The 22,742-nt window shown below is 52.8% G+C and overlaps 6 protein-coding genes across 6 annotated transcripts; 5 read left to right on the top strand and 1 right to left on the bottom strand.

The window, feature by feature from the left end:
- Positions 1–350: 350 nt before the first annotated feature.
- Positions 351–2,420, bottom strand: M421DRAFT_74293 (sulfate permease; the record flags this gene model as incomplete). The annotated part of the gene is made up of 2 exons (XM_033597025.1): positions 351–2,041; positions 2,087–2,420. 2 exons carry the CDS (start codon positions 2,418–2,420, stop codon positions 351–353), a joined length of 2,025 nt encoding a protein of 674 aa, XP_033444086.1.
- Positions 2,421–7,422: 5,002 nt separating this feature from the next.
- M421DRAFT_425329 (uncharacterized protein) lies at positions 7,423–9,972 on the top strand. Its single transcript, XM_033594054.1, has one exon. It carries the CDS (start codon positions 7,562–7,564, stop codon positions 9,668–9,670), a length of 2,109 nt encoding a protein of 702 aa, XP_033444085.1. The 5' UTR covers positions 7,423–7,561; the 3' UTR covers positions 9,671–9,972.
- M421DRAFT_302858 (uncharacterized protein) lies at positions 9,778–10,561 on the top strand. The gene has a single exon (XM_033589122.1). The coding sequence runs from the start codon at positions 9,884–9,886 to the stop codon at positions 10,367–10,369; it is 486 nt and encodes a 161-aa protein (XP_033444084.1). The 5' UTR covers positions 9,778–9,883; the 3' UTR covers positions 10,370–10,561.
- M421DRAFT_425327 (uncharacterized protein) lies at positions 10,273–10,980 on the top strand. Its single transcript, XM_033594053.1, has one exon. It carries the CDS (start codon positions 10,389–10,391, stop codon positions 10,578–10,580), a length of 192 nt encoding a protein of 63 aa, XP_033444083.1. The 5' UTR covers positions 10,273–10,388; the 3' UTR covers positions 10,581–10,980.
- Positions 10,981–11,138: 158 nt separating this feature from the next.
- M421DRAFT_302860 (uncharacterized protein) lies at positions 11,139–11,644 on the top strand. Its single transcript, XM_033589123.1, has one exon. It carries the CDS (start codon positions 11,281–11,283, stop codon positions 11,599–11,601), a length of 321 nt encoding a protein of 106 aa, XP_033444082.1. The 5' UTR covers positions 11,139–11,280; the 3' UTR covers positions 11,602–11,644.
- Positions 11,645–14,177: 2,533 nt separating this feature from the next.
- M421DRAFT_74040 (uncharacterized protein) lies at positions 14,178–15,359 on the top strand (the record flags this gene model as incomplete). The annotated part of the gene is made up of 3 exons (XM_033597004.1): positions 14,178–14,322; positions 14,390–14,647; positions 14,731–15,359. The coding sequence occupies 3 exons, from the start codon at positions 14,178–14,180 to the stop codon at positions 15,357–15,359; spliced, it is 1,032 nt and encodes a 343-aa protein (XP_033444081.1).
- Between the last annotated feature and the right edge of the window lie 7,383 nt (positions 15,360–22,742).

Genomic DNA, 22,742 nt, shown 5'->3' with positions numbered 1-22,742 from the left:
CATCTGATCAAAGGCAAGTCTGCGTTCGTTGCAGTCATCCTGGCAAGACCCCCAATGCGTGTGGATGTTCCTGGCACGCAGAGCTCCGTTGCGATCTGCCATATTGGGCGATCATAAGCCCAGCATCTGGCCAAATAGAACACCTGGACCGTCGTTCCGCAAGGTGGAGTAAAGCGGCATAGCCTACTCACACCCCTCAAAGCAGCACCATCATACATGGGCACGAGCTGTACCCACTGCTGCTGGGTGCTCGTTAAATCATGAAAGTACCACGGCACGAGCACGAGACTCCCCTACGATTCGCAATACAGTTGGAGAGTTATGCGCATTCGGTGTATATAGCTAATTTATCAAACCTTCTCCTTCTCGTCGCCCACGATATGCATCTCAACGGGCTGAATATCATCCTCACTGAATGTGCGTCCGCGCTGAACAAGCGCGTGGTCGACCGTCGAATAGACAGCCGTGACTCTCTTGCGCTCCTCTTTACTCTTCTCGATATCAGCAGCGCCCGCGACGACCCAGCCGAAGCGCGAAAAGCGCAGTGCCACCCTCTCGTTGAGCCCGACGAGCCTGACCTGGGTATTGTTGCCACCGAACTTCTCGATATCGGTCTTGAGATCCTTGAGCGCCGTGAGGCCTGTGGTGTCAATGTTGTGCATGCCGCTTAGATCGAGCACGACGATGCGGATCTGCACCGGCTCGTCGATGATGGCGGCTTTGGTGCGCAGGCGCGCGGCGCGCTTTTCGCCTGCAACGCTCCAGTTGCGATCCTTTTCTGCCTCGAAAGTAACGACCTGGCCTGAGTTGTGCGTCTGTATAGCATCCAGGCACTGGTTCTTGATGTGGTAGGCGTTGTAGAACAGCATACTCTGGTGGATGGCGAAGACCTGGGTGTCGAGTGGCACGACCTTGGGCGTGGAACTCTGCACTGCCGAGAGAGAGGTGACGCGGGTGACGCGGTGGAAGGCTGCGAAGAGCAGGTGGTACGCGATGCTGAAGCCGACCGCTGAGCCGATGCCGACTTCGCTGGACACGAAGAGTGTGAGCCAGAAAGCGAGCATACTGGCGATGAAGTCCACGAGCGAGGTCTTCCAGTATCCGTAGAAGACTTTGGGCGGGATCACAATATGCCAGACGGCTGTGACGATTATGGCGGCAAGTGTCGCCTTGGGGATCCAGTATAGTGCTGGGCTGAGCTTGAAGATTGACAGAATGACTACGCCTCCGGCGATTAGACCGTACGCGGGCGACTTCACGCCCGAGTCGGAGTTGACGGCTGTGCGCGACATGGCGCCGCCCACGGGCATGGAGGAGAAGAAGGAATTGAAGAAGTTGGTAGTTCCCAGGTAGACCAGTTCCTGCGCAGCATCGGTGACGTAGTTGTTCTTCCTGCCAAACGCCTTTGCAATGGCCAAGTGCTCAAGTGCAGCGGCGATAAAGGGTGCAATCGAGCGCGGGAAGACTTTCTTGATGAGTTCGCCATCAGGCATCTTTGGGTTGCTGATGCCACTGGACTTGACCTTGCTGAGAGCCCAGATGGGATCGTCAGCCCTGTTCTTGTTGAGACCGTACGAGATACCCGTAAAGAGGATCAGCACGAATGCACTGCGGCCGAGAGCTAGCAGCCAAACGACCTTGCTCTTCTTGCCCCATCGTTGGCCCATCTTCTGCATCAAGACGAGGATAAGGATGCCGCCAAGACCAATGCCAGTCGTCGCGCCATCCCATTGCGGTATCTGAGCGAAGATGTCGTGTATGATGTTCGCGGTACCAGATCGCACAGTGACGCCAAAGAGTGAGGGGATTTGGCCAAGCATAATTACGATGGCGGCAGCGGAGATAAAGCCACTCAGCACGGGCACTGAGATGAATTCCAGCAAGAAGCCGAGCTTGAGGAGACCAATAACCAGAGAGTATATGCCGACAGACATGGCAACAGCCGAAGCAATGGCTTGTGCGGAGTAGCCGTCGTGAAGTACGTCGGCGATGATTTCCGCAGTGAGCAATCCCATGAGAGAGGTAGGACCAGTCGACAGATCTGCCCTGGTCAGTTCTTGATCTTGTGATATCGACAGCTACATACCTTTGCTAGTGCCCATAAGGAAATAAAGCAGATTCGGTAGCCAACTAGACATCAGGCCGAACTCGCCGGGGATGGTGGCGATTTTGGCATATGCCAGCGACTGGGGAATCAGGAGCACACCGACAGTGATGCCAGCCAAGGTGTCGTTTAGCAGCCATCTTGGGTTGTATTTTGGAAGCCAGTGCACGACAGGAACTCGCTCAACGAGATACTGCGCTGCAACTGAGGGCGCTGCCCGGACGGCCTTGCCGCCATACCTGATGGTGCGGTTGATGGTGATATCTGTGGAAAGTGCATGCGAGATGCGGCCGGGCATGCGTTTGAAGTAATCCATGATGGTGGCCGGCCACTTGGATGTGAAGGGTGATTGAAGGGAAGTAGTGCTGTGTGCAAAGCACTTCCGTATAAATGCTTTTCAGAACTCCAAGACTGCGTCGCGCAAGGTTTAGGGTCAAGACGCTTTGCGATGTACACTACAAGGAGGGGTGCTGGCGAGCTTCTAGGGTCTTGCATGTGGACGTGATGTCGCACCTACAGGAATGGCGAGCGCTACACCATCATGCGAAGGATGATGCAAGGGTATATGTACGCGGCTGCATTCACGTGAAGTTGCCGATGCTACTCGGTGGAAGGTAGCGTGCCGGTAACAGTGCGTCCAAATAGGAAGTGAGCAGCATTGAACAGCTTGAAACAACACCGTCTACCTGCCATGTGTGGAAGAGAGGCGCAAGCTGTTAGGTAGTGGGGAGATGGAGATGGATATGCGTGGTTGTCTGCAGCGAATAGCACACGTCGGTTGGGCGGAGTCCGAGTGCGAGGTAGATGGCATTTGCATGGGGAGGCTTGGCTGCATGTATTGCTAAGTGTAGCCAAGGCGACTTTGGTGTAGTGCAACGCTGGATGCAGTCTGTCAGAACGCGTTGCTGGGCCTAGCCCAGGTTGTCCTGCAAGCGATGAGTTCCTCTTGTCGAAGTGCCGTGCAACCGTCTTGGGGCAGGCGATTTGGTGGAATTGGGGAGCAGCCTTCCATAAGGCTTTACCCCGCGTTCACAGCGACAGCTAGCTGCCGTCAGCCTCCCGCGCGACGACAATCGTCATGGCCAGACGCTAGTGTATCGAATTAAGCTTTGGGCTAAGCTCTGGCGGTGATTGGCCAAGCATCCTTGTCGAATATCTCCCGCGGGGAACCTGCGTCGTTCCAACGCGCGTCGATGGAGAAACAAGTTGTGCCGATCACACAGCTGGTAAGCGGTAGAATTCGGCAATTGTGGGTCCTCTGGCAGACTTCCAATCCATGCGCTATGACTGGCTGGAACAGCTTGTGTTGCGGAGAGGGCGTGAGGCACGTGGTGGCCACATCACACAAGTCCCGACGGCGATCTTGCATATTGAGTTGACGCCGCGATGCGGTACAAATGACGACTTGCTATAATTGGAATCGAAACAGCTGGGACTAAGGCAGTACATGTCGGCGCGAGATCCTGACCGGAGGTGCCGTTCCAACTGACCCCAATGCGTTGTGCGTCGTGTGTGACAGTGAGATGCACAACTTAGCACAACGGCGAATGACAAAGGCTGCTAATCGCACGGTTTGGACGAGTTTCGAAGGTGATGCTGGCGTTCGATCCTCGCCTTGCGGCTCGTATCTTTGCGATAAAGACAGCTGCATGGCGCGACCAGAACGCACTGGATCTACCAGTCGCAGCTCGGCCAGCTGCCTTGTTCGTGCGGACGCCGCAAGCACCTGCAATCATCCTATGGACAACGCGTCGATGCTACACACCCAAGAACGGGATTGATCGACATGCATGCGCGAGACGGCAAGCGCTTAGCCGTTTTGGAAGGTGTCAGTGATCCACGACCATCACGCATGCATCTCAGTGAAGTCGGGATAAGGGGAAAGCGGTCCGTCGGCTTGCAAATGGGTGTGAAGAACGAGAATGAGCCGAACTTGCTGGCGTGAAAGTCGGTGCCGACTTTGCGCAGCCTTTTCTCCAGCTTGGCCGAACGACGTCCGCGATGCTGGACGTTGCAGATGTTACTGATGAGGTCTATGGTCTTCAGCTGGCTGTGTGACGGGGATGGCTTGCATGGCCCCAGATTACAGCGTGAAAAAAAGTGAGCTTGCACTTACTTGCCCAAGCCACCTGGTGTGTTTGGGTTGCGAGACCAAACAGACACTGGCCGCATGGTGTTGATTGCATACAGGCACCTCTGTCTCCTGCATTGTACGATGCCCGAGGCGGTTCAACGATCGCATGTCTTCGTAGCATCAATGGCCTGGGCTCTCCACCTCCTTGAAATGATCCGTTGTGATGGGCCGCGTACATGATCGGGGACAACTGGCGTGGTGCTGCACTACACGCAGCGCTGAGAGCGCCGCCTCCAGGTTTCTGAGCAGCTAGAGACTAAGAAGGCGTGAATGAACGCCGTGTACTAAGCCAAGCTGACACATGCCAGCCTCGATCATAGCTCGGGATCAGAAGTAGAACACCGCCGGCGTCGAGGTATATAGACCGCCGCCAGGGTGCGGAGTGTAACGGTCCAGACTAAAACTGCCGCAATCCAGGACGTAGGATCGGACAGGATCAAACGATCAGGGTGCTGTCACGGACGCGATAGTTGTGCGCTGTACTCGATTCCATCCCGGTGCGTCTCCGTGGGTGACCCGTCCTCTATCACCTCGTCTGGTGGTAGGTCCCTTCGTCCGTCGACCAGCTCTTCCAATGTACATCGCCCTCTGTCTCTTTCCCCGAGCGATCACTGATTTCCCCTTTCTTCGCTCGTCGGAGGAGTGGTGGCTCGCCACCTCGACATGGCTACAGCTCTCTTCAGCGAGGCGTCAGATGCCAACGACCGGACCGTCGAATTAGTAACTACCATGACGAGAACTAGCAACTACCATGACAAGAACTAGCAACTACCATGACAAGAACTAGCAACTACCATGACAAGAACGAGCAACTACCATGACAAGAACTAGCAACTGCCATGACAAGAACTAGCAACTACCATGGCAAGAACGAGCAACTACCATGACAAGAACTAGCAACTGCCACGACGAGAACTAGCAACTACCATGACGAAAACTAGCAACTGCCATGACGAGAGCATGCTGAGGCAAGTGTCGAGCAGACGCGAGCGCATGGCCCGAGCTCGCGCCTTGTTTATTTCAAGCGCCAGGCCCTTTTCAGCCTCGACCTACATGGAGGCTTGTGGTGAGCGTGCGAGCTATGGACAGGTGATTCGGGCTCAGTTTACCGCTTTTCTCGCTTCACACGTGGTGAGAAAAAGGCCGGCCGGTGGAAGTGGAAGCCATGTCCAACGGTTGATCATTTTGGAGGGCACTGCTGCGGGCCACTGACTGCAACGTTGTGTACTGTAAAGCACACATGGATCTAGGCACACTAAATCACACATAGATCTAGGCACACATAGATCTAGGCACACTAAAGCACACATAGATCTAGGCACACTATAGCCAAGAGGAGGAGCGCGGCGGGCGGGGTGAGCTGCGAGAGGTCGACGGCGACCGGCCCATGTCGGCGCTGATGATCTGCCGCAACAAGCAGGTCAAGGCACTCACTACCGCTGTCACCGACCAAAACCACGGCGTAGCCATGTCATCCCTTGGAACCTTCTGGGACCATCTGGACAAGGTTGCCAAGGATAATGATGCCCAGGCACAAGGACTTTGAACCAGCCAGATGCAGCCAGCCGTGCACGAGTTTTCGACTGCGTTTCGATCTATTTCTGTAATCTCATTGACAGCGTTTGGGGTGTATCTGTGCTTGTGCGTAAGTAACTTTGCGCAGAACGCAACCGCAGCAGGGTAGTTTGGAACGATGAGCCGAGGGTATATCTCTTCGGAGCTTTCCCTCCCGGCGCCGCAGGAGATGGGCTCCTTGCCCTGCAAGAGGCGCTTGACCGCGAAAACAGAGAAGATGTCGACCTGGCCACCAGTGATCCTGTTGCGGTATCAAGGGCAAATGTACATGACGAGTGTATTGTGTTGTTCTGTATTGTTGTTCTGTATTGTTGTTCTGTATTGTGTCGTTCTGTATTGTTTTTCTGTATTGTTGTTCTGTATTGTCGTGTTGCTTGTATCTTTGCTCTCCAAGGCTCGCTGCGGGGTCTGTTTTGATGACGTGTTTGTGATGCAGCTGAGGTAAGAGGTGATGCAGCGGAGGTAAGAGGTGCTCAACAACATGAGGAAGCAGCACCAGACCACCGCCAACAACACGTGATCCGCTTCTCCCCTCAATCGTTACAGATCCAGACGGGCTTTGTAAGCACTGCAACACTTTGGGCGTACCCCTGCAGTCGAGGCAAGGAGTCCATCCGATGCGACGCAGGCACTGCAAGAGGAGAGCGAGAAGATGTCCCGCGAGATTTTGCGGCTCAAAGGAGAGGTCGAGCGACTAGGGATCAGGTATGCGTTTGAAGTTCTTCTGACTCGGGCAAGTCGGCACTTGTAGTATTTCCCGGCCGTTGGGAATGTGAAAGCCAGTGTAGAGTATAGGTGAAAGCTAGTGTAGTGTACAGGTCAAAGCCAGTGTATACGTGAAAGCCAGTGTATACGCGCCAAGTCTTCTTGCACACAACCTACGTGCTATTCGGGAATGGGTGTTTTCAGGATCGTGCCAAAGTCAGGCAAGTCGGCAGGCGAGTCTATTCTCCAAAGGGTGAGGCATTGAGGTGAGGCATTTAGGTGAGGCATTGAGAGGAGGCATTGAGAGGAGGCATTGAGAGGAGGCATCGAGGTGAGGCATCGAGGTGAGGCATTGAGGTGAGGCATTGAAGTGAGGCGTTGAGGCGAGACGTTGAGGCGAGAGACAGGCTGGATGCAAGGTCCAAGGCGGGCGGCCGGGCGGGCGCTAACCACTTCGTACCTACCGGCAATTAGCGAGGAAGGAACGGTTGCTCACGAAAGTTCCAAACGTCACTGCGTGCCGCGGGCCACTACCGTTGCGTGCTGTATAGTGTACTGCAGACCACAGACCCAGGCACACCATGGCCAAGAGGAAGAGCGCGACGAGCGCGACGAGCGGCGAGGGCTCGACGGGGCCCAGCAATGGCAATGCGCACAGGAAGACGGCGGGCGAGCCGTCGACGTCGGCGCTGATGATCTGTCGCAACAAGTAGGTCAGGGCACTACTGGGTCTCTGGGGTCGCGGGGCTCATGCTGATGGCGTGTAAAGGCACTGGCGCTACATTTCGTCGTTCCACGGGCCGTGGCTGCAGCTGCCGCCCGAGGTGCTCGCGTCGCTTGCGCACAGCAACCACCTGTCGCCGCGGCCGCACGCCATCGACCCGGCCGTCTTCTACGATGTGGTGAAGATCCGACGGCACGTCGACGAAGCGACGAACCTGGCGGTGCGCGCCACGAGCGGGCTGTCGAGCGCCGCGCTCGGCAGTAGCAGCAGCAACCTAAGCCACCACGGCCTGCTGGGGCCGGCGGCGGCGGCGCTGGGCATGGGTGTGGGCGGCGGCGGCGGCGGCGGCGGCGGCGGCGGGTTCGGCGCGGGCAGCGGAGGGGGGACGCTGAGCCGCGAGCGCAAGCACCGCATGCGCGAGCTGGCGACGGGCAAGCTGGCGGCGGCGTACCGGCTGGACGAGATTGCGGCGAGTGTAGCGACGATGCAGGGCGCGAGCACGCTCGAGGACGTGGCGCAACTGGTTCTGCAGCGAAGCCCGCACGACGGCGACGCCCGCTACGTGCACTTCTTCCACGAGAAGATGCCGAGCCGCATGATGGCGCAGTGCACGGCGCTGGCCACGCTCGACGACCTGGTGGCCGAGCGCCCGACCGACCCCAGTGCCCTGCGCACCCGCGCCCTGACGCGCCTCTTCACCGACGACTACCGCCACAGCGCCCGCGACCTGACCGACGCGCTCGCGACGGCCCGCTACCTGCAGGCGCAGCACCGGCGGGCCCAGGACCAGCTGGTGTCGGGGACGGCGCACCAGAACCGCAGCAGCAACTCTGTCAGCAACTCTGCCAGCCACTCGGCCAGCCACTCGGCCAGCCACTCGGCCAGCAACTCTGCCAGCAACCCCGCCCGCGACTGGCGCAGCGAGCCCGCCGTCGCCGACGAGGACCAGCCGAGCTCGCTCGAGGCGCAGCTGCTCTTCCACCGCGCGGGCGTCTACCTGGCCCTCGCCTGCGGCCACGTCCCCGCTGCCCTCGACGGCCTGCAGGCCCAGGAGGAGGCGGCCGCCGCGCGCGAGGCCCAGGCGGCCGCCGGCGAGCAGCCGACGCCCGAGACGCCCGACGCCGCCGCCGCCCGCCTGTCCCGCGCAGAGAGCCGCAAGCAGCTGCGCCAGAACGCAAAGCGCGCCCTGCGCGACTACACGGCCTTTGTCGCCCACTTTGACTACACCCCGGGCCTCTCCGCGGCCGCCGCCGACGACTTTCTGCGCCGCTACCACTCGCACGTCCACGCCCACTCGCACGTCCACGCCCACTCGCACGCCCACGCCCACTCGCACGCCCACGTCCACGCCCACGCCCACGCCCACACCCACACCCACACCCACACCCGCGCCGACGCCGACGCCGACGCCGGCAACGACTACCAGGCCAGGCTCGACCGCCTGCTCGACGAGTCGGCCTCGGACGCCGCCCTCGTCCCCTACAAGAAGCCCGCCGCCTGGCCGGACCTGCCGCCGCCGCCCGTCTTCACCCTGGACCAGCTGTTCGACGCGGCTCCCCCGTCCGCCCTGCCGCCGTATCCTCTGCCGCCCAACACCCCGCCCTCGCCGCTCCCGGCGAACGAATGCCTGACCTACCACCCGCTGCTGCCGGACGCGCTGCACTCGCTGCTCCTCGTCCACTCGCTGCTCCAGACGCCGCCCAAGGAGCTGCTGCGCCACGCCCACAACGCCGCCCGCCTGGCCCGCCTCCTCGACGGCTACCCTATATTCCTGGCCGCGCGCAGCCCCGCGCGGAGTGACTGGGTCGAAGTGCTGCGACGAGGCCAGAACTGGATCGGCCTGGCTTGCTCGTGGGAGAAGCTGTGCCGGCCGCCTGCGCCGCCTGCAGACACTCCGAACGGGCACACGGCGAGCGGGACGGTGGCACGGACGGGCGGGGCTGGCAGAGGCGGCGGACGCGAAAAGGAAGAGACAAAGGAGCAGCGGCGAGAGCGGCAGAAACACGAGGCCATTCTCGAAGCGCTCGCTGACGAGCGCGTCGTGGACGAGGAGAGCTTCCAGCGCGCCGTGCGGGCGCGCGAGAAGCGCTTCCGAGACGACGACAGGGCCGAGGCCGCCATGCAGCAGCGCGCCGACGAGCTGACAGTGCCCACCGGCGTCTCCAACGGCAGTCACGGCGACAGGCCAGACCCCACGCGCCCCAAACGCTGGGCCCAGGACCGGACCCGCGAGTACCCCATCAGCACCGAGCGCGCCGAGGCCATCTCGCGATGGGTCCGCGACGCCCCGCCGCTCACGTCGGCGAACAACACGGGCAGGAAGAAGAGAAGACGGAAGGGGGCGGGGACCCACGCTGCGCTGGCCCAGGCGCACACCGCGCCGCTGGAGGGGAGTGTCGCGAGTCTGCAGATCGAGGACGTCGAGTAGCACTTGTCCGGGCTCGTCAGACTCGAGTGCTAGTAGTGGGAGGAGTAGTAGTGCAGCACTACTACAGGAGCATTGTAGGAGCATTGTAGGAGCATTGCAGAGCATTGCAGAGCATTGCAGAGCATTGTAAGAGCATCGCAGAGCATCGCAGAGCATTGTAAGAGCATCGCAGAGCATTGTAGAGCATTGTAGGAGCATCGCAGGAGCACTACCATGCATACAAGACTTCTTCCTCGCCTCACCATGTTACGTCTACCCCCTACATCTTTGCCTCGCTACAGTACCAATGCAACCCGTACACCATGCTACCACCACAATCCCGGTTCGCAACATCGCTGTTACCTACCAAAACGCCCCGCAGCACCCTGGCCCCTTGCCAGCTGCTGCGTGTGTCGATCCTGGCTGGCGGCATCTCGACGCGCCTACTCGCTCATCCGTCCTCGTATCTCACACGGGCCCGGTACTTGCAATACGACTTGTTGGGCCACGGCGGCACGCTCCTCGTATCCCACCCGCTCACAACACCGTCCATGGCTCGTCCTCGTATCCCACCCGCTCACAATACCGTCCATGGCTCGTCCCTGCCGTCCCCGTGCTGAGATGGCGACGAACAGGCGTCTGGAGTTTGGAGGGTTCATTGTCGTCTTTCCGAGTCGGCGTGGAACATGTCATCGACGCAGCTCAGGCGTAGACTGGTAAGGCACATTTGCTCAACACCATGACGACAACTATGCTCACCACCATGACGACAACTATGCTCAACACTATGACGACAACTATGCTCAACACTATGACGACAACTATGCTCAACACCATGACAACTATGCTCACCACCATGACGACAACTGTGCTCAATGCCATGACGACAACAAGACACAATTTGTCGTGTTCGTTTTTCATTGTGCGCTAGCGCTGCGCTAGCGGGCGGCTGGGGCGCCATTCCCTGCCAGATCATATCGCCGGGTCCAACTGCATGTAGGAGGGCTGACTCTCATGTGTAGCAATCTTCTCTGCAGTTTGGGCAGTGTGGATACGACGTACGGCCGGAATCGGGAGGCAGTATAAGGGAAGGAGCCATCCACAATGTATTGTTCGCAGCTTCGCACAAGCTCGCGTCGTGTTTCTGCATTGTTACCCCGGATTCACAGCCGAGATGGCATCGAAGGATGTCGATCCTTCCGCGCGGCTGATCGCCCCGCATGGACTGCCGCTTGCGATCATCGTCACCTCGTTGATTTTCTCCGCTGCATCAATCACTGCTGTGTCGCTGAGAACCTCCACGTTCGACTGAAGATGAAATTCTCGGGTTGGAGCATGGATTCATGATCGTCGGGACGGCATGCTCACAGTGAGAACCATGAATCGCCTGGGGCCTGCCAAGTCCTGACAATGTGAACGTCTCCAAAATTGCATACATTTCTGTCACTGGCCTAGCTATATACGGATCTCTCGTCGGCCTGGGCAGGAGAATCAAAGATCTGAATGCCTGGCCACAGTCCGTGGCCATCAAGTGCCGCTTGATCGAGATTTTGGTCTACGTTGTCGCGCTGGCGACCATCAAGTCGTCTGTCTGGATTCCTCTCCGGCCTATTGCTTCAATCAAAAGATCGATGGAATTGGCGGTCTGGGTTTTGCTCTGCTCCAGCGTCAAGACGGGCGTCTGCTGTTTTACAAGCTCAATCCCAGCAATACGTCACTTCTTCCAGCACAGACGCGCCTGCGGCTCGGATCCCAACAGTAAGCGCCATGCATCAACATTCATCACCCGAGGTCCCAGTTTGCGCCAAACAAAAGGTCGCGACTCCACAGATGTCGGCTTCAGCCTCGCTACTGTGCGCCACGGGCGTGACAAAGATGCTTGGGAACAGATCAACGACGGAGCGTCCGACAGCAACACTGCTCCAATAAACAACGAGAGAATCTACGCCTAGAAGACATACACAGTCAATTTTGAGTCGACTTGAAGAGTCGGAAGAGGAATGTAGAACGCGAAGTTGAAATATGGCATGTCTGCCTTTACCAATATCCTGCTGGCCTTTGTGCACAGACTCGAAAACTCCTTGTCAGAACTTCGAAGCCCTCCACTTTGCCGGTGTGAGCGTGAACTGAGATAGCGTCCAGTCTCGACCAGGGGCGCGAGTCGTACCGAGCCAGACCTCGCCGACTAGTTATCTTGTCATCTTGTGTGCCGAGGTGTAAAGGACCCTTGACCATGCGTGCACATGCGTTCATGCAGGGCACGGTACAGGGTTCCAAGAACAAGGAGACAGGGGCTCAACTGGCCTGAGCGTCTCGTAAAGATTGCGGTCCCCGGTTCCAGGTCAGCGGCACTTGGCGCCAAGCTTACCCTACAAGCTTCTCCGCTCGCACAGGCGGTCCCTTGGGACTTTATTGAAGAGCTGACAGGGGCCAACTACCGGTATGCTCCCTTGTATGGCGGACAAGGTTTGCCTACCGTAAACTCTCGTCTATAGCACACCTCACTTATAGTACTCCCTCTTATAGTTCCCCCTAACTTATAGTACCCCCTCACTTATAGTACCCCCCTCACTTATAGCACCCCCTTCACTTACAGTACCGCCTCGCTCTACAGTAACCCCCCTGATTTGGATTCACCCGTGGCTGAACCCGTTCTCGTTCATAGTACGAACAGCTCGAAAAGTGCAGCACGGTGTCGATCAGGGTTCCAGGTCTTCGAACACCCTGTGAGACATGAGAGACAGGGTTAACACTGAGCTGCTGTAACCTGACAGCGACCGCGATACTCGGGCCCGGTGATGTGAACAAAGCTGTGCATAAAGATTCGACATCCCGGTCGATGACGAGGGTAAAAGCCAGACAAAGATAAGAGACACAGACCATGTAAACGTTTACATTGACCTACCATCTCGGACCATGCGTTGTCGCACGCCCTGTCATGTTAGGGTAGATCGCAGATTGATCGACCCGACCACATGCTGACAGACGGTGCTTGACAGACGGTGCTTGACAGTCGGTCCTCTTCACCTTCTGACAGCGCTCCAATATTCACCTTCTGACAGCGCTCCAATAACGATAGAGGGGATTAGGTAGTTCTAATGTCGATACTCGCGATGCGAAGATACCCCTGAGTATAGTAGTTTAGCGGTTGCCCCTGTACTGATTGGTGCCGGATGGACTTTGGATGACACGAAAACTAGTGCTTCTAGAAGAGAGGTTTGGGTTAATGTATCTCCCAGTAGGGCTAGTCTTATGTTTCTGTCCAATGGTTTTAAAGGTAACAGGTAGGTATTCAAGACTTACAAGTTATAGACAACGAATAACGCCTTGGTATTACCAAATTCATGACCGAGTAGATTTTGGCGGACTACCTCCGACAACGCCATCGCCACTGCCATGAGCGCAATCACTGTCGTCAATAGCTGGATGCAAGCGAGAGATCCAGGCGGTGGGCGTGGAGGCATTCCCGACTCTTTACTGTCATCGAAAATCACGCCTGTTCATCTCTCCTACCTGCATGGAGAATGCCGAGCGGGAGCACGAGCGCGACCGCAGGCTTCCGGTCCGGCTCATAGAGGGAAGCACGGTGTGGATAGCAATGAGGGGATAAAAAGCCTGTCCGGCAAAGCTCCCGGTCTTGAACATGTGGATAGCCCAGAGCTGCATTTACCCGAGCTGGTGCGCGGTCGCGGCTACCAGTACACATACCGGGATACAGTAGCTAGTACAGAAGTAGAGTGAACCATCAATGGCAATCAACAAACAGTAAATGCAACGCTTCTTTCCGGCGCGACAGTGCAACCTACTCCGTTCATTTTGGCCGATCGGGAGAGGGTCATGCGGCATCGACCGCAGAGACCAAACTAGCGACCGCAGAGACCAAACTAGCAACCGCAGAGAGAAAACTAGCGACCGCAGAGAGCAAACTATCGACCGCAGAGAGCAAACTAGCGACCGGCTTCAGTCGTATATTTGACGTGCTATCCATAGCCTTGGCGCCGAGAGCAGCAGCGATAAACATCTGCCACTTGGTCAGGCGTATTCGCCTTAGCGCCTCGCGGCGAATTACGCACGCTCATTTTTTCATGGGTTGTGGCGCAATAGTAGCTCGCGTATCTCGGTAGTGGACGCCCGGCTGATCTCGCCGGCGCATTCTCCGCATCACATCTACGACGCCAGCTATCAATCGCTTTCGTAGATCTCGCGTTTTAGTACCCTGACTAAGAGCACTGCGCTATTGGCTTTATTTCATGATTTGCCCGGATGCTGCCCGATCAGTGACATTCTCCCATCGCGGCCTGGAGGACTCGAACACCCGAAGTCTTGGAAAAGGCCACTACGGGCTCGTATTACGCCCCCGCAAGCCTTCCTAAAGGGGTTTCAGACTTACAGTGACACGAACTGTGCTGCGACTAGCTGGCCACCCTCGAGATGCTGTTTGAACCACCTTAAGTGAATCGGCAAGCCCACAGCATCTGCCCGATGCACGGTAATTCCACATGTACTCGTCTAATCTTTGACAACGAGAATGTCTAATCTTGTTCTTTCTGTCCCCCCGCTCGTAGGGAGCCTCAGTTCAGCCATCGCCTCCTTCACGGTTCTCGTCTTCCACATCTTCTACCAGGATCGGAGACACTTTCGTCATGCTCTTGTCGTCAATCTCCTTGTAGCAGGTAAGCCAGCGGCCTCAGTACCGATGGTGGCGTTCTTTGCCGAATATAATCTGACACGTTATCGAAGACTTCTTGAATGCATTCAACAATTCTGTCTCTGGGATTGCCATCTTCACTCGCGCTGATCGCAAGCTGCAACCAGGCCCGGCCTGCAACTTCAACGGCTGGCTCGGTCAGATTACCGTGCAAACAGTGGACTTTTCCATCATTGCGATAGCCATTGTTGTCCTCATTACCATCAAGACACCCCACATCGTGTCGCAACCGAGTGCATGGAAAGCGGCCGCACTATGCGTGCTTGTCTGGGTACCCGGAACCATAACAAGTAAGCGCAGCCTCATCTTCGGGGTCTTGACAATGATGTCAAAGGTTTCGCAACACCAAACGAAGTTTTACTGACCTTTGCAGGTTTTACCGCTCTCGGACGCTCGTTTTATGGTCCTGTCAGTGGCAACTGGTGCTGGATCAAACCCTCACTTCGGCTTGAGCGTTACCTTTTAACACACATGTGGAGGATAGCCATCTTCATCTCCACCGTCGGTGTATACATCTGGATTCACGTGTCACTTCATCGCATGTATGGGGACTCAAATAGCACGTTCGAGCAACCCACGACCCGATCCTATCCCGTCGTAATGGAAGACCGCCACTACGACGCATTTTCACCTCAACGGGACGACGACGCTGCCGCACTTGTGGATGATCGAGGTGTTTGCCCTCCGTCAGTCCCGCCTAAAGACCCGAGCGCTAAGATAACGAACGTCACGCGGAGCGGTGGGGTGGAAACCACGCGCAGCGGTGAACTACGACGGTCGCGGAAGAAAGAGATTCAGCGCATTTTGCTCTTGAACGGGTATCCGTTCATGTACATCATCCTTTGGATACCGGGAATTATGAATCGCGTTGTTGAAGCGGCGAGAGGGAAGTCACCGGTATGGTTAATTGCCTTGCAGGCCTCAACACAATTCGTAGGCTTAGCCAATGCGCTGGTCTACGGGTGGAACGAAGGCTTGCGTCGCCGAGTGTTCAAACGCTAGGAGTCACAACAAGCTGCAATATTAACACATGATCGGGGTCTGCGGCTATTATTTAATACTCCATAACTATCAAAATATTTAATCTTTATACTAGGCGATGTCCGCTTACCTAAATCGTTTAACTGCTTTGCTTGAACATAGATGAACACATTCGTTAACGTTAACACACTTGGTAAATTTAAATGTGTCGCAGCCAAGAAGGAGACAAAATGTACAGACATTAGCACCCCCGAATTGGCTGGTAAATAGCCATCATGTCACGGTTGAGACGAACTTACTGAAGGGAGTAAAAGGTTGACATTTTGCTCCGCAACAGTTATGAGCCCAGGAACGCTACTTCCTGCCTATGCAAGTCTGCAGTGGACTGCTGGGAAGGTGGGTGACTGCAAGTGAGCCTGACACCTCACTACCGGCAAGAAGACGCCAAAGAACACTGCGCAAGAGAGCTGAGAAGCTAAGTGCCAGATGTTAAGGGGATGTTAAGGGCACAGACGTAGAACGCTAGATGTGTGGAGCAGAATATACAGGGCATGTTGCGTCACGACCTACATGTACAGAAAACCTTGAAAAGCTACCAGCTCTACGCTATTGCTACAATCTGGGGAGGGGGGTGTCACAGTTAAGACGAACTTACTCAAGGGAGTAAAAGGTTGACTTTTTGCTCCGCAACACATGATAGTTATTGCTGTTTATGTTTTACAAACTCTGCCTACAGTATGCTGTGACACCACATATGTGTGACAGGCTTGTTGTCTTAATGTCTGCGTGACTTAGTGCACATATCCACAAGTAAACTCCACAAGTGCCCTGCTGTCTCTCTGCCTTTTGTCACATACTGTGCTAACAGTATGGACGTAGCAGCAGAGCCTATCTAGATTATTAGGCCCATGCAGAAGTGAACGTTCGTGGTGTGGCATTGCTGTAAGCAGGCTTAGTCTAACTAAATGTGGAGGTTAGCAACAAACTGCCTTAGCAATTATAAAGCAGTTAAGGATTGCGCTGGCTACGCGTCTGTAAAATGTGTAGTGTTGCAGTTGTCCTAGACTGTTGTATGTTAGACGTTATTCTCTTGTAACAGGTCCTTCCCCTGCATCTTTATAGCAAGTAACGTACTCTATCACCGAGCCGGTCATATCACCGAACCGGTCAAAATCTGTTGCGGCAAACGTAGCCGCTGTATATCGATGGAAAACTGCGCTGAGTTGCTTGCTAGCTAGGGGGCGACCATATATACATGCCCTGAGACGTGCTAGTCCAAGGTAGTCAACTGAGGTGACAATCGAGGCCTGTCGGACCGACTTGCACCGCAACAAAATCTGCCAAGACCAATACAACTCCGCACTTCACAGTATGTCTTAACAACATCACAACTTATTGCTTCATACAAAGGGAGACTGCAACTTGCTCTCCAGGCCTATAATACTGCACAGTTTCAGAGCTATCAGGCTGCTGCTGCTGCGTTCAACGTTAACCAGCGCAGGCTCTCTGAACGCGCCAACAATACTCTATTTTGACTCAACGTACGCGCAAACTGCTAGAAGCTCACTGCAACTAAAGAGCAGACAATTGTCTAATATATCCTTGACCTTAATTTGCAAGGGTTTGCGCCTTAGCTATGTAAGGTAGCAGATATAGCTAATAAACTGTTAGGTGTGTGTAGTAGGGAGCCTATTAGTAAACCCTAGGCTACAAGATTTATAATGCCTTTAGATTAGCTTAAGATAGTATTTAACTAAGTAAGGGACAGACAGAGGATACTGCAGGAAGAACCTAAGGTAACTAACACATAGTTTATGCTAGTAGAGGGTACTAAGGCTAAGTATAGCATCTGTCAGCCTGGCACCTCAGTTCATACGGTACACTGTGAACTGCACCTCACGTGACTGTGTTAGTCACCTGCTTACTCATCTGGTTGTGTATATAATTGCTCGCTGTAGCTCCCTCAATACAACAACCTTCTGCCTTATTTATATCTGCCCTGTGCTCCTACATCTAACAGTTATAAGCCTAGTATCCCTGCACTACGCTGCGATACTTAAATAAGATTATTCACCCTTTTTTTAATTGATTGCTATACACGCTGTACATAAAGTATACGTTGTCCCTACAATCCTCCTATTATTGCATGCCTGCTGTTGTCGCAACCTTTTAAGATTATATCTTGTCTACTAAGGCCATCTCCACGCCTCTAGTACTTTTAATTATTATACACGTTGTACACGTAATTACTGCAATCCTCCTGTTGCTGCGCGCCTGCTGTTGTTGCATTTACGCAACACTGTGAGAACTAGTTCTTACACTTTAAGGTTTTACCTTATTTTCTCTGCTAATTAGCAAGGCAGCTCTTTTGCTACTATAGCTACTACAATCCTACAAGGTTCTGCAGACTGGATACCTTGGTACGCTGCCAAACAACAATACGCTATGATTAAGGGCGTATGGCAGTACTGCGATCCTGATTCAGCTACTCTGTCTCCACCACCTGTTGCAGAGCTATCTGATGAGGCCTCAGCGGACAAGTGGAAGATCTAGGAGATTAAGTCTAAACGCTAGGAGTTAATCTAAAAAGCAATTGGTAAGGTTAATCTTGAGATCCTACGCACTGTTGCTACGTCACACGTCCACCTCATTAATAGGGCGGAGCACGACGATCCTTAGAGTCAGCTTACAACGCTCTGAAAGCATTTCAAGGTCACAGACCAGCAGCGCAGGCTAGAGCTTGCTGCCAAGTACAGCGATATTCAGAAGAAGCCAAAGAACCAGAGCACCCAGGCCTGGCTGGACGAATACTCGCAGATCACATCTCAATGTGCTCAGGAGAGCATGCCAGAGATGACAGAGACCCGAGCACAGTGGCGATTCATCCATGCTGTACGGGACTTAGGAGATGAGGCATGGGCTTAAGCCCAGTTCCTTGCTATGGAGCAAGGCGAATCAAATGCCCTTCTGCCAACTCCTACCCTGCAGGATTTAATTAGCTAGTATTAACAAATAGTACCTACAGCCTAAAACGCAACTTAGCTACTAGGAAGCTTTACATCTCTGTCTATTATAGAGCCTAAGCCAAACAATTACCTAAAGAAGGACTAATTAATAGGTTAATTAACATGCGTCTGTAGGCTCCACCTATTAGTACTCTAGTGCTTTACTCTTAATCCTAAGGCTAAAGGCAGGTTTAAGGACTTTAAGCCTAGCACAAAGGCCTTATCTAAGCTTGTTGTATCCTTTTAAAACAAGGATACGCTTAAGAAGGTTAAGAAGGCCTATAAGGACGCTGGCATACGATGGACGTTTAACCTAGAGAAAGCTAAGGCTGAGATAGCTAAATGTAAAAACTCTGCATCACGTCATGCTCATTAGGCTGATACTGCTTCAGACTGTAGCTCCGATGGATACGCGTCCAATACAGCCTGTCTCAAGCAGCCCTTGCAGCTGCTGCAGTCCAATACTGCACTATCGCTGCACGCTCAATCGCTGCAGCACTGATGGGTCATGGACCCTGGATCAGACGTTCATATCTGCAACAAGGTAGGATCTAATTAGAAGTAGACAAAGCTTCCTTCCTCTTAAGACACTGTATAAGCAGGCTATAACTTGTATTAGATACAAGCCTAGGGAGAGGTAACTCTTAATATAAAAAGAGGTAATTAGACAGCCTTAATCACGCTTAAGAAAGTAGTATATATCCTAGGATATGTAGCTAATATCTTTAGCCTAAGCTGCTGTAAGAAGATCTACTTTAATTTAATAATAAACACGCTCTTTAGGGAGGATAAGTTACTATCTCTCTTTATAGACCTTAATTAAATTAGAGGTTACTAGTTCTTAAAAGCTTAAGACGCTAAACAGCCTTTTTAGGCTATAGCAGCTGCTTCTACTTAAGCAAAATCACCTCAAGTTGTCACTGCGATAAAAGCTTATTAGCTGCTTAGCTATCTAAGCCATCAGGCTATTAAGCATCTTAAAAACTCCACAACTGGCCTTACATTAGGCACTAACAGAAAAGGAGAACAATAGATAGATTCTTGCATCCCTTGCATTAAGGGCAAGATAAAGGAAGACATTAGTCAACGTCCTTAAGCTAACAAGGCTTACTACCCTTTCTACTGCATTATTGTAGACATTATTTAGCTCTAAAAGCATTGCAAGGCCTGCTACAATAGTGATGTATGGGCACTACATACAGTATGTAAGTACACAAAACTACATAAGATCTGTACTCTTAAGGATTAACACAAGGCTACTGTTATTCCTGCAATTACACGTCTTATTAACAAGATTAAGCGTGTATATAGCTACTAAGTAGCTATAGTCTTTATAGACAGAGACGTAGGATATGGACGAGCTAAGGCCAGTTTAGGCTCTTCTGCTCAAGAGATCCTCTTATCAGCTAGCATCAAGGTCAAGACAAGGTCTCCTAATACTCCTGCACAGCTAGGGGGTGCTGAGCAAGCTAGTGCTATTATTATTACTATTGCTAGGGTTCTTTATATCTATGCTGGTCTACTAAAGATGTTAGCCAACGAGCTAGTCTGCACAGCAGCAAGGCTGCTCAACATCACGCCTACAAGATCTATTAACTAGCGCACACCACATGAGATAGTCACTAGCGTCCGCCCAGACCTCTCTTGACTCCACGCTATCAGAAGCCGTGGATTTGTGCTTAACAAGCACCTAGCTAGAGGAGATAAGCTTAAAGATCGCACTTTTAAGGGATTCCTCCTTAGCTATGACGCCTCAAACATCTATTGAGTATGGCTGCCAGCCACAAATCGCGTCATCTGTGTACGCGACGTACGCTTTGTAGACAAGCTTTACAAGGATAAGCTGTCTGCTCTACCTGCAAGGTCTTATATTGTTAAGACTGCACACATTCCTGAGGAGGAATACAATAGTGAGACTATTGTTGTTGCTTAGCTAGTGCGGCAGCAACAGGCTGCAGTTGCTCCAACTCCTGCACAGAAGCAAGTACAGCAACTGCCTTCTCCTACTACTACTGCTCGTAGTACACCTGATTCTCACGACTGTCCTGATCCAGCTGAGCAACAGCTATTTTAGGAGTCCTCTGCTGCTGCACAGCACATGACACCTAGGGGGTGGAACTCTAATAAGAACCCTAATAAGGACTTAGATACAATTAGAGCTGCTACACCTGACCTAGTCACGCATGCACTATACGTCCTAGATCGACATCAGAACAACGCTCCTTAACAACAAGATCTAGATCTCTCACAGGACAACATTATTACTGGCAGAAGACGCCGCTAGGCGCACTTTATTGAGGCTAGTCCTTTGACTAAGTACTATGCCTTTGCTGCTATTATTTAGCAATCACGTGAGGCTACTTCTCTTGCCTTAGAACTTAGGATCAAGCCTGATCCTACTCGCCTTCATCGAGATAATCTTCCTCCTCCACCACATCACTAGAAGGAGCTCTAGCACCACCCACACGGGAAGCAGTTTACAGCTGCTGCCTATACTAAGTTTAGTAACTGCTAGAACAAAGGCACCTTCGTAAAACTAGATATTATAGTCTTATATATTAATGACGCTGTACCTTTGATGTAGGTTTTTACCTACAAATTTAATGAGGATGGCTATCTACTCAAATACAAGGCTCGCCTTGTAGTGCGCGGGGACCTGCAGGAGCAGTACGGCGATACCTACGCAGCCACTCTAGCAGCACGGCTTTTCCAAGCGCTTATGGCCCTTGCCTGTGCCTTCAACCTCAAGGCCATGCAATACAATGTGCCAAACGCCTTCCTTAACGCTCTGCTAGATCGTACTCTATATGTAAGAACTCTAGATAGATTTTAGCACAAATACGGTTAAACACTGCAACTTCTACGTGCTCTCTATGGCCTTAAGGAAGCTCCTTGCCTGTGGGCAATCTACTTCCAGGAATTGCTTTAAAAGCTAGGCCTACACCCTGTTTAGGGCTTTCTATGCCTGTAGACAAATAATAGGGTTATTCTCTTCTTCTATGTGGACGATATTATTATCCTGTACCACATAGACTATTGGGAGGACTTTTAGCAGCTTGAACAGCAACTAATTAAGCTCTACAACCTGCGCTAGATTAGCGATGTTAGATAGTTCCTTGGTATCTAAGTTGAACGCGTCCTAGCTAGCTGTTAGCTCTACCTTGTTTAGGATGCTTTTATTAATAAGGTCTGCACTAAGTACAACCTTATCTATACTAATAGTAGATACCTATCTACGCCTCTCTCTTCTACTTTAAGGCTATTGCCTTATAATAGCCTTTTAGAGCTATTAAACATAAAGGCCTACTAACGCCTTGTAGGCAATCTTGCGTACATTAAGGTCATAACTTAACCTAATGTAGCACATGCTTACTCTGTCCTTGCAAGGTTTCTCACAAACCTAGGACTAATACACCTCTCTAAGATTAAGCACGTGTGGCAGTACCTGTACAGAACTAGGTACCTAGCCATTAGTGCTTAAGGGGGTGAGCCTACACAGACCTACGCTACTAAGATTAATTCAACTACTCCAACCTTCTTTGGTGCTGCTAATGCATTATTTGGAGATAACGTTAAGACTTGTTAATCATCTGCTAGATACGTGTTCATGCTCTATAGCATGCCAATTAACTAGAAAGCTACTGTACTTTGATCAGTTACTCAATCTACCACTAAGGCTGAGCTGTACGCTCTCTCAGCCACTGGCGTCAAATCACAATACTGGGATCGCTTCTGCCACAATATTGGCTTCACGCTGCATACTAAAAAGGCTCTCTAGTGTAACAATGCACAGACTGTACGCCTTGTTCAAGGTGATGCAGATTGCATCTAAACAAAGCTTCGCCATGTCAATATACACTAGATGTGGCTTCGCCAGGAGGTAGACTCTGGAAGAATTGCTGTTGAGTGGAAGCCTACTGCTAAGATGCCTGCTGACGGCTTCACAAAGCTGCTTCCTTGACAGAAACACAAGAACTTTATAGGCTAGCTTAGCTTAAAGGACATTTATTACTTAATAGTTAGGGACTCTCCTTGCCCTGTACCTAGACTGGCGGATGGGTACCATGTACCTAGGGTAGGGTATAGGTAGGGTATAGGTCGCACGGACGTAGGTATAGGTAGGGTAGGGTCGCACGGACCATAGGTATAGGTAGGGTAGGGTTGCACGGATTATAGGTAGGGTAGGGTAGCACGTGACTGGGTATAGGTATAGGTAGGGTAGCACGTGCTAGGTATAGGTTTGGTTTGGGTATATTACTAACCTAGTTTGTATACAACTAACCCTAGGTTGTACTAGTAGATTCTTTCGCATACACAATACTTAGAAGAAAAAGCATCTATAATTTATTATCACAGTCTATTATCACATACTTATGCTCTAAAGTATACAATAGTACAA

This window comes from Didymella exigua, assembly GCF_010094145.1.
Source record: "Didymella exigua CBS 183.55 unplaced genomic scaffold M421scaffold_45, whole genome shotgun sequence".
Lineage (NCBI taxonomy): Eukaryota > Fungi > Ascomycota > Dothideomycetes > Pleosporales > Didymellaceae > Didymella > Didymella exigua.
The sequence above is the reverse complement of the archived record's forward strand: the minus strand, read 5'-3'. Positions and strand labels throughout refer to the sequence as shown.

What these genes read in the sequence shown, in the direction of transcription:
- M421DRAFT_425327 (XM_033594053.1), top strand. Translation starts at nt 10,389, where the DNA reads ATGACGACAACTATGCTCACCACCATGACGACAACTATGCTCAACACT.
- M421DRAFT_425329 (XM_033594054.1), top strand. Translation starts at nt 7,562, where the DNA reads ATGGGTGTGGGCGGCGGCGGCGGCGGCGGCGGCGGCGGCGGGTTCGGC.
- M421DRAFT_302858 (XM_033589122.1), top strand. Translation starts at nt 9,884, where the DNA reads ATGCATACAAGACTTCTTCCTCGCCTCACCATGTTACGTCTACCCCCT.
- M421DRAFT_302860 (XM_033589123.1), top strand. Translation starts at nt 11,281, where the DNA reads ATGGAATTGGCGGTCTGGGTTTTGCTCTGCTCCAGCGTCAAGACGGGC.